The following is an 11,694-nucleotide window of genomic DNA, read 5'->3' on the forward strand; positions in this document are numbered from 1 at the left end:
GTACTTAACAATCTGTTACCTGGTTACTAGGGCTTGGCCATCTGTTCCATGTCATTAAACTAGGTGACAGCTTGTCACTGAACAACTTGTAAACATGGCTGTTGTCCTCCAGTCTTTCTCTTGGCAGAACAACACAGCAGTGGTATCAAAATAAGGGAACAGTTCCCAGGCTTAAACAGCTTTCACAAGATTTATTTGCAAGTTGATACTAGTGTTGTAGCATTGTAGTTGTGATGGCCCAGGGAATATGCAAGAAGCAAGATTTGTTTGGTAATATCTTATATTGGACCATGTATACAGTTGGGAGAGATGTTAGACAAGTTTTCGGGCACAGGAGGCCTCTTGTGTCCAACAGTTTGTCCAACATTTTTCCCAACTGTACACTTGGTCCAATAAAAGATATTACCAAACAAATCTTGCTTCTTGCAAATGTATTCCGTCAGCCTGCAGTCTCTAAGGCACCCGGAGCACAGAATTTTCATGCAACTGCTCAGTAAAATGATTGACCTGTTGCATAAGACACCAGTGGGCCTGATACTGTAATCCTTATTCTAACTAAGTTGCTCCTGACAATAGAAGCTTTGCCTGAGAGAGGACTGCATACTCTGAGGTGCTCACATTAGAGTTCTTGCTTTTCTGATCTGTTCCCTTCCCTCGCCTTCCTTTTTTTAACGCCAACTTTCTAGACTAATACATAGTTCTCTCACTCTCCACAATCAGTCTTATGGTTTTATGCTGATTCTAGTTTCTTAGAATTACACTCAACTTCAGATATATAAGTAATTCCAATGGAAGAAGGCAGAAGTTTCACAGTCTGAGAAATTCATAATAAACATGGGAGGCAGGGGGTTAGGAAAAACAGTCCTTGGAAACATCATTTGAACTTTATTCTGTACATTTTTTAAGTAATTCTTCAAGAGGTAAGGATCTGTTGGGGCCTTCATTGGACCAATTATATAGTTGGGAAAATGTTAGATGGGCTTTCAGGCATACGTAATTCTTTGGCATTTTGGTATTTTATTATTTTTCTTTGTATTTTTATACCATCCTAATTAGGAGAATAAAATCACATTTTGCTGGAATCATACATTCTATATACAATATACATACATATATATATACAACATGCATCAGTCATGCGTTCTATATATGTTCCAATTGTTCCTCTTATTGAAACCATAAATGATAAAGTGACATATAAAGTGTATACACAGGAGATAAGAAGAAGAGCCTCTGAGATAAAGCTTCTAGGATCCTTATATACTTTACAAAGGGATTTATTTAACTTCAGTATAAAGATTTGAAAGAGAAACTTAATTTCTGATTACACAATTTTCCTTGAAATTTAACAGGATTTAAATTGAAACACTGACCTAAAATATTAATTTTGAAAATTACTTCTAAAACATTCAAAGTTGTTGATGCTTTCAGTTTTATTCTTTGAAGACAGTTAAATGACATAAAAATGTATTTTATATAGTCCCCCTGTTCTAAATAATCCCTTTTAGTAGGATTAGTCACAGTATTAAATTAACAGAAGAAGCAATTAATTATATACTTACGAAATGAACTAGAGGAGAATCTTTGAAATGGTGCTCTTCCCTCCCCACCCTCTGCATTTTATATCAGAATTACATTATGTATATTTTAGATGTGGAAAATCTTTTGTTTTCAACTTCAACAAAAGAATTGAGAATGAACAGTATACAGTGCAAAATTAATTTGGAATGACTTTTAGATCTGCTGGGGGCTTATCTGGCTGAAATGAAAAAGAATGTTTAATGTATAATGAATATTAATCTGCAAACAGTTGTGCAGAGGTTTGAACTAGCACCTGTGTAGAATCTAGTTAGAGCCTATTAAATTTGTATTTGAGAAAACGGATCAGGACATTTTGTTAGAATGATATTACAGGCAGAAAGTGATATTGATGAAAGACTTGATGAAAGACAGCAGATGGGAAGCCAAGAACTCCATTTCACTTCTCTCAAAAGGATTTTTTCTATAAATCCCTCTGGCAAAAAAAAAAAAAAAAAAAATCACTTATATGATTCTTTGTCCTGATTTCCTTTTCCTTTTCTGTAAAATAGTCCTAGGATGAAATTTCTATTTTCAAATCTCTGCTATTTGACCATGGATATGTTTCAATATACCTGACTTCAGCAAAACTCTGTGAGTATTATGCCCCATCGTAGGGCAACTGTTTGCAGGGTTGGAACCTAAGTGAAGACAGAATATCCTATGTGTAAATGACACATGTAAAGAGTAGGAAACCTTTAGCTCACTTCAGTCAAGTAGGTTTGTATTTAGATTCATCCTTCATTTTGAGTTGTTTTGGTGAATCCTAATATTTGGTATCATCCTATCAGCCCCCATCATGTACTTCAAGGTGGTGGTGGCTATCATTGTGACTTACTGCTAAATAAGTCTTTTTATAATGTGTAGAATCATTCCATTTATATTCTTTTTATTCTGTCACAATAGTATCTAAGCTATACAACAGTAAGACAAGGAACAAGATTTTTAAAAGAGACTAGTTATTCTTAGAAACAAATTCTTGTGGATTATATCTATCATTGGACAAGCTGCATGGTTGGAATAGACTTGGGTATCTATACTAAGGAAGGCTGTTTTTTCAATACCTGCTGGAAATCAGGCCCCATTAAAGTGTCTTAAGTTGGGGATCCAAAACAATTCATTTAAAACTCTTCCTGTTGTTTTTGTTCTATCTCCTTCCCTTTCTCTCTACTATTTTCCTTCCTTCTTTTCCAGTTAGATAGGGCTGTTAAAGCACCTTTTTAAACCTGAACTTTGTAACATAACCTTATGCCTGATGCAGCCATTGCTTTATCACACTGGATAATACCCTCCCTCTCTGCTAAGTACTCCCAGTGCGCTTACATTGTAATAAATCCGTTGTCATACAGAAACACTGAGGCAGATACTCAGTTGATGACAATCAGTATAGCTCCATTGACTCTAATTGAGCTGTTGCAGCTAAGAATCAAACCTTCAATGCTTGTCACTATAATGCAATGTCATATGTCATTACATGGCTTACTCATGACTTCATAGTCAGAGCAGGACACCAAAAAACAACCTAATAACAAACTACCTTTAAATTATAACAGGTGTACAGTTCTAATACTTTCCTATAGAGGGGAGAGATATACACATTGAACCATTTGTTACTAAACTTGAAATTGCCCAGTCATAGCTGCTTTGCAGCAGTTTCTAAGATGGATGATAGCCACAAAGTTAAATGAGTCTAGAAAGTCAGAATACCTTACAAGGTTGAGGGTACAGGAATAATTTAAGATATAATGGTCTCTATTTAAGTTCAAGTCTGATCCTGGGAACAAGACATTTGGTTTAGGATTAACCAGTAGCTTAAAGGATGGAATTTCTCCCTTTTTCCTGAAATGTAAAACACTATCAGCTCTAGCCACCTGCTGAAGAATTTTGTGCATTAGTGGCCATGTCTACATGCAATTAATGCAGCTGCATAAACTAATTAGTGAACTCCACAGTAAAGGTCTGGTGTAGATACACCCACTGCAAGGTGATGATGGATCATAGAAAAGGAACAGTGGAGGCAACAGGATGAGAAACTGAGTCAGGATTTATCAAAACACAACTGACACTTTCTTTATTAGGAATCAGGCCAGTTTTCTGTCAGACTGGCTTCATTTTAAGCCATGAGCCAGCATGAACCTAATGAGATGAAAAGAAGCCATGAAGGCAGGGGAGAAGGAGGAGGGAGACTTTGTCACAAATGAAAAAAATTCCATATAGTCCACCTACTCCAGGGCCCTGCCTCAGTGGTAGCCAGTACCAGGCCTTCAAAGCAGGGTACAGGACTAGTTACAGGGCAGTGACTTTAGAAACACTTTTTCCTAAACCCCACTGGTTGACACCGCTCACATGGGAGAGTCTGGAACACTATTCTGGGTGCTGCTTTGTACAGCCCATTATTGAAAAGCACAAGCAAAGGTGAGAAAAAGCAGCTTTTTGTCTAAAATAGAGGGCTCTTTTCCATTGGTGATAGGGAAAGAGGCTTCACTGAGCAGCTGAGAAGGGGAGAAAGAGGGAAGACGGCTTGTTGCCAGAAGGGATCTCAAGGGAGAGAGACAGACCGGGAGAGTTGACTCACCTCCATCCCTCACCACAGCCCTCAAATAATTGCTATGTTCATGTGTGTTTGAATGGCTGATTATCAAAAGTGGTTGAGAACTTGGATTCCTGCCTCCAGAAATAGCAGCTTTAGAATGACAGCATCTTTAAGCACCATGCCAGGATAGTGGTTCTGTTCTATCTCTGAAGGAACTGGGTGCCACCTACAAAATTATTAGCTCCATTTTTCTGCAGGATTTAGGTATTTGCCTTGGCAGTTTCTTGTCCCAGAGCAGATTAGATGCATCCTGATTAGGCTGTGAGATCCAACATAATAGCAGAAGCTGCAGGCAATTTAGGGCCTACAATCTGTATTTTGATTTACTACAGAGCAAGCAAAATTTAATCAGCAGCTTCTGCTCCCCAGTAATATTGATGATGGCTGCACAAAGAAGGAAATAGGGTTTGATCTGCCATTGCTTACTCACACTGAAGTCAATGGTTCTGTGATGGAGTCTGCAAAACAAACCCTTTTATATATGGCAATATTTTCTCTCCCTTCATCACCTGTATGTGCCTTCTAATCCTGACAGACTTTATAGGGAATTTCAGTCTAAATGATTTTTTAAAGACAGCCCCCCTCCTCCCCCCACCCCCCACTTACTTTTATTTAAAGTATCTGCTTTAAACCGGAACTCTGTAACATAACCTTATGGGTTATTTAGCTAGGGTTACCATATTTCCAGTTCCAAAAAAGAGGACACCAGTCATGCGGGGGGAGGGAGGGGATATATGACAGTGGGGAGGCAGTGATAGGCCAGTACCCTGCCCCTTCCCATTCTGTTGCCCCTCAGTCCCAAGCCACATCCCCTACCCACAGCCCTACTGCTGCCCCTCAGTCCTGGCCCACAGATCCCAGCCCTGCCAGTGTCCTTCACTCCCAGCATGCACCAACTTGTCCCCCTGGGCCATGCTGGTGCCCCCCATTCCAAAGCCACAGCCTCCCCCCCACCCAATCCCTGCTGGTGCTCCTCCCAATATGCAACCCGCTGGTGTTGCCAGTGCCCAGCCCTCCCAGTGCACAGTACCCTGACCCCCCAGTGCCCCTCATTCCCAAACCACAGCCCCCTCAACCCTGCTGGTGCCCCTCACTCCCGACCTGCTGCCCCCCTGCTTCCCCCAGCCTGCTTCTGCAAGCACAGGCACTAGCCCCAGTGCTGCCAGCCCAGCCACGCAGCCCCTTGCTGCCCCTGAAGGGTCGCATGTCCTCTTCCCATGCCAGAGGGGTAGGCGCCTCCCCTGCCCTGCTGCAGCCCTGGACTCGCCCCTACATCACACACAAACACACACACACATCCCCTCCACCCCCAACAGTTCCCAAGCCCTGGCCTTCCAACCCCCAATCCCCACAGACTTACCTGTATCCAGCTGCCTGGCTGCTTCTACCCCATGCCTGGCTACATGCCAACCATGTGTGTGTGTGTGCCCTGCCTCCAATTGCCCTGTCCCAAGCAGCTCCTTCCTAGGGCAAGCTAGGAAAAACCAGAAAAAACTTTGAAACTTTGAGCAAAATCCTGCACATTTGATCATATTTTAATGCCCCCCCCTCCCCTCCCGATGGAGATCAAAGGATCTAAAAAAAAGGCTATGTCTGGGGAAAACCCAGATGTATGGTAACCCTAATTTAGCCTATTGCTGAAGAGTGCCAGTAGTGTTATTTGCAACAGTCCTGAAGTCTAAGGGAGTAAGGAATTAGGTTCAATCTTATTAATTTGATGCTATTGGAGAGTAAATTCATGCCCTAAATGAATAATTTGTACATCAGTGCCGAACAAGTTAAAAAGTACTTTTGTCTTTGAAACGGTACCTTATTGTAAATTAGCTAATACTCGGCTGTAACTTCTCCATATAACAATACTATGTTCAGAGAAAGGATGAAATAAATTTCTGTCAACAGCATTAGATGGCTATAAGTGTAATTGTAGTCTTTGCCGGATTAGCTTTGGTTAAAAATAAAAATGCACAATAAGTCTCATGAGGCTGTATGATTTAAATGCAGACTGATGTTACCCCAGGAAAACATTTTCTCTTCATTTCCTTAGGTTATCTCCTTTTAAATATAATGCATCACCTGGAGTGTTTAGAACTGCTCCAAAAAAACAAAAAAAAAAAGAAAGAAAGAGACAAAAATACTGGACCAGCAGTGAACTTTTTCTAAGTGTGCTGAAGTTAGTAAACTCTCATTCTCTTAAAGCTACTGAAAGCTTTTTGTAATTAAAATGGATATAATCTTTCAATATTGGACTCTGCTATTGCTATCGGACTTGAATACATTTGCAATTGATTTCTGTTTTTTCTCAACACCAGAGAAACATACAGGGCATGTCTACACATTGCCATATGACAATGTTGCTATGGTGCTGTGCTTTAGTACATCCTTTTGGAAGTACTAAGGCATGGCATAGTAACTGCCTGTACTGAGCCGTGTGTGTGGCTCATGGTTAGATTTTACTGCTACTTCACTGCAGTAGCGCACTAAAACGGGAGTACGCCGCTACAACGAAGGAGCTGCTGATCACATGTAGACTCATGCGATCACTATATTGCCGTAGCGCGTCATATGGCAACCTAGCACATGTAGATGCACCCACACAGTAGCTGAATAACTAGACGTTGAAAGAACCTGTTTCTTAAATGATTGCTTTTTGATCCTTACATTTACTGCCTCTGAAGCAGTGTTTCCTCTGCTTGTGTAATTCCATGCTGCTATTCTTTTAGTTATAGAAGGGCCTGCAACAGACGTTACGTTACATTATGTCAATGCTACTTGCATTTTGCCTATTTATAAATCTGGAAGAGGAGGAAATGTATTTCCTATGAGAGCTGTTATTGCTACCTGGAGACCACCAACTCTGCAGTAGCTTGAGCAAAAGCTTCTTTATCACTACAATTTGAATAAAATTGCATAAGAATAGCTGCAGTAATAGGTGTGAACATTTTCACAAAATAAAAATACAAGGAAAGAGTTGGATAAAAATAATTAGCAACAGTCATTTAGATCTGGAGACTGAAGTGGTTTTGCTCCTGAAGACCTTGCGTAGTCATGGGCAAATGTTTTGCAGTCATTTTGACTTCTTTCTTCTCTTCTTATATCCAAACTCATCAAATACTATTACTCCTTCAAAATTTTTAATGTGTGTCCTTTGCTTTCTAACTCTAATGCTAAAATCTATGATCACTCCATAGTCATATCTCACCTGAATTGCAACTAGGTTGTACATCAAAGTTACCAGCAGTCCACCAAATTCTGAATTCCCTGCTCTGTATCAGAATCTGATCTCATTCATTATCCAATATGGAATAACTCCAGAATTATAATTATATAATTAAGATCATCATTTGGCTCTCAAACCTTTACCAAATCCTGAGACTTGTTTGCCCTTCTCTAGGCAAAATTCTTAATGAAATCAGAGCCAAATCCTGAACTCAATTCTGACTCGAGCAAGATTTTGTATGCTTCTTTAGAAGCCTTGCTTGAGTTAGATTTCAGAATTTGGATGCCAGAGTAAGTTGTTTACTTCCGTCTTCTATAAATAGTCATACATAACATATCTTTCTGTAATGGGGAGCCTGTAGATGTGGGGTCACTTATACTGTGCACATTCAGTATGCAATTATCAAATGGCCGTGTCAATTTGATTTCCAAATCAATTTTCAATTTGATTAATTAAAACTAATTTATTTCCAAATTGGTCAAAGCTAATATCCTCAGCATGGACATAGTAATAGTCCTTACTAAATTTAATCTCTCAGACCTCTTTTTTGTTGTTGTTGTTAATAGCTAATTAAAAATTGCGTGAAAGATTTTTGTAATGGGGAAAGGTACTTTTCTTCTCTCATAACATAAATACAGTTAAAGGAATTTTCTTCCTATTCTTTAGTAAATAAGAATACTTCTCTAAAGTTGTTAAAGTTTTTATTTAAATATCTGTGAGTTAACACAACTATATAACTGGTAATTGCCTATGGAGACTTTCACAACCATGTCAGTGTTTTAAATTTTCCCAAGACCAATAGTGACTCAATCTCAAAAACAAATCCTGGCACTGAAGGCTTCACCTAGTTAATCCAGCTGTAAATGGATACTCAGTCATTTAGGCAGGGGAGTCAAAGATAGCCAGATACAATAGTAGCTACCTCACTACCTTGTGTGGCTATAGAAACTAAGTAAGCCCAATTGGCTGTTAGATGCTGAAGGACCTTTGCTGTTTTTAAAAAAATTCCTGTTCAAATGGTTAAGGCAGTTGCTATTTAACAGGTGTCCATATCAAAGTTTTTAGCAGGATGGAACGGGTAAAATTTCTCATCCTTAGAAGAACTCGCTTGAGGCCAGAGTGGAACCATGCTTGCAGGGAGAAAAGGAAAAGGAAAAGGTTGCCAGAGCCATACCTTCATTATGACTAAATGGGACTTCAGCATTGATTATTGCTGATCGGAAACCTGCTATTAGCACAGGCATTCACATTTTAATTCTATTGATTGTGCTTATAAAATAAATTAATTAATCTGTTCTGTACTCTTCACACATTGGGGAAAGTAATGTAGCAGTGTATAAGACAATAGAAGGTAAATTAACTTTTCCTAGGATTCGAACCAGTTATTGCCAATGTGTCTGAACCAGTATTCTTCCTTGTGCTCTATATTCCATACTGCGCCGAGGGATGTTTATTCTCCTTATCTGTTCCAGTGATCCACCATTTTTCAACAAAGGAGAGACGCATGCAAGCAATAAAAGAGATGGCTCGTATCTTGAGAATAGGAGGCCAGATAATGATATACGTGTGGGCAATGGAGCAAAACCGGCGAAAATTTGAAAAGCAAGATATCTTTGTTCCTTGGAATCCATCACCTCCTTCCTGCGCATCGGGTAACCCTTGTTCACGTGGAATATGGAAACTGATTAATCAGAAGGACAAAAAGCTGGCCTTGAACCAGCATTCCCACAAGTCAGATGGGCCTTTGGAAGCACACAGGAAAGCAAAGAGTTCATCCTATGTGGGGGAGAAGGAAATTATGTGCACATTGTTTGAAAAATCCCTGAGATGGTCTCTAGTCTCAAAATCACTTGGTTCAGCATTAGACTTGAGTAATCAGTGGCACCAAGGAGAGATTTGCACATACTGCACTTACAATTTTCATCTGAGTGAGCCAGATAGAAAAAAGGATTTTGAACAAACAAGGCAAAGTAGCTTTATGAAGTATATTTCCAACTTGCTTCCAAGCTGCAGACCGATTTCTGAAGATAATGCTTTTGAAGTGGCTGTGGAACCAGGGCCACTTGTGTCATATCACTCTGTGGCCTTCAAAAGTTGTTCCAAATTAAGCCAGGACACTAAGCAGCTTCAAGTAGCTGCAGATATAACTCATGATTGCAGCAGTGTGTGTTTACCTGACCTGGTTTCCCACAACAAAGACCCAGCTGTCACACAGCAACTTAAAATAGATCACCACCCAAAACAAGCAACTTTTTGCAGACCCCAAAACAAAAGCAAAATAAGCAGTTCTTTGGAGGGAACAGGTAGAGAGGATACAATAAGCACACAGAACAAACAGCAGCAAACAAGCTCTAATGGGGCCTGTCTTAGGTATTACCATGTTTTTAAAAAAGGAGAGTTGGCTGAACTGATAGAACATCAGGTTCCTGAGTTACGTATTATTCATTCATACTTTGACCATGCAAACTGGTGCGTAATTGCAGAAAAGACACCTGGGGGGAACATTTAGTAGATGATTTTGAAAGACACAAAGGGCAGTAGGTGCCTCACTTTTTGAAAGTCAATAGGAGTTCAGTACCTTTGAAAACCACATACTAAACCTTTTTTTTCTCATTGCTTTTATGCTCTTTGTTTCTTTTACTCTGTGAGTTCCACGGTCATGTATCTTTTCAAAAACATTTTACCCTGATGAAGGGTTTTTGAACCCAAAAGCTTGCTTAATAACTATTCTCCAATCATTTGGGTTGGGCTAATAAAAGATATCAAATTCACCCAAGGAACCTTGTCTGTCATTTTACTTAAATACTTTCTTTTTCGGAAAATAGGCTCCCATCATCTCAGCTTTTTTTTTTTTTTTTTTATCAATAGCTGTCAGTTTTGTTTTCAAATAGTTAAAATGAATTTAGAAGTTTTCCCTGTTGAGATGTTTTTATACAGATGTTAAAGATCGCTATTCATTTATAATAATATAATTATAATATCTTTAATGCCTGTTAATATATTTAAAATGTGCTATGCATTGGGGTTTGAAATAATGTAAAGATAACACTAGAAGGATTCATTGTTTTTATTACAGTCTACCTGTCAGCCCATATGAAACCTCCAGTCATGGTAGAGATAGTCCTCATGCAAGAGAAGTACCAGTTAAATTTAACCCACATACCAGAGATGGTAACTGGGGACACTGTCATATAGATTTAAGAGATCTTGCCTGTTGCCCTATAAAAATTACTGCCAAAACAAAAAGAAAAATTCTTCCTCAGGATATACCACATCTGGACCATGGAAAACTAAATCTTAAAGTGGGGTATTTTCTATATTTGACATATAGGTTCAAAAGTAAAGTGTCTCTTTGTCAGCTTAAGTGAGACAAGAATTAAGAAGATTTTACTAGCTCATTTAAATCTTTAAAACAAATTAGGACAATACAGAAAAATGCTTGGATGACTATAAGTGAAAGAAATATTTGTCAAAAGAAACATGCAGTAATAATTTTTTTTAACCTTTTACTTGTACAAAGGAGATCAGTTTCATTGAATCTATTTTACAGATGAGGAAACTGAGGTGCGACTTCCAACAGAGCAGATCCAAGTTTAAAAAAATGGATTGTGTTCCTGTTGGTCCTCATGATCACTATTTTTGTGATTCAGATTCTTACCCAAAGAATACTTTACTTACTTATTTTCTTTGTATTCAGGAATCACAAAACCGAAGAGTAATCCTATTTTCTCAGGAACGAGTCATATTCAATGCCCATGAACATTCTTAATGTGCCTATTAAGAGCAGCTGCATATTATACCTTCAAGAGAAAATGCTCACTCAGTAATCCAAATGTCTCTAATGTACCTTTAATTCAATTTCATATAATACCTCTAATGAAATTTTCTATATTTCCTGCAGCAGAGTTGATATAATGTCTTGTGCACTATCTCTTAACTTTGCTGTGGCAGACATTGGGTTATGTAATTGTTCTCTTTCAGTCATCAGTGTCTGCTTTACAATATTAAGGCTTTTCCCAATAAAGGTAACATCTTTTGCAAATGAACAAGATACAAGAATTTCCAGCTATAAAATGTGGTTAGCCAAAAACTATAAGCACACAGTTACATTATTTCATATCATTGTTCCATAGTGCAAAAGATTTTAATAGTATTCCCTACTCCTCAATGTGACTTTATACTCTATTAATTAACAGTGATTATAGGTAACAGATTCAACCTAATTTTTCATCCATTTTTGAAGCTGAAGAGGCTGTTAACCTAGAGATCTGGATGGACAAGTGTGTTCGTCTCCAGCAGCCAATCC

The 11,694-nt window shown here is 38.6% G+C and overlaps 1 protein-coding gene across 7 annotated transcripts in view; it reads left to right on the forward strand.

The window, feature by feature from the left end:
* The window catches only part of LOC132244636 (probable tRNA methyltransferase 9B), an 88,356-nt gene extending 78,192 nt beyond the window's left edge, over nucleotides 1–10,164 (forward strand). For all 7 annotated transcript variants that reach the window (XM_059716610.1, XM_059716541.1, XM_059716519.1 and 4 more), the window contains one exon: nucleotides 8,861–10,164. In XM_059716610.1, coding sequence (XP_059572593.1) covers nucleotides 8,861–9,897 — 1,037 coding nt within the window. In that variant the 3' untranslated portion in view covers nucleotides 9,898–10,164. The remainder of the gene's footprint in view (nucleotides 1–8,860) is intronic.
* The last annotated feature ends 1,530 nt before the right edge of the window (nucleotides 10,165–11,694 follow it).

Source organism: Alligator mississippiensis, chromosome 1, assembly GCF_030867095.1.
Source record: "Alligator mississippiensis isolate rAllMis1 chromosome 1, rAllMis1, whole genome shotgun sequence".
Classification (NCBI taxonomy): Eukaryota; Metazoa; Chordata; order Crocodylia; family Alligatoridae; genus Alligator; species Alligator mississippiensis.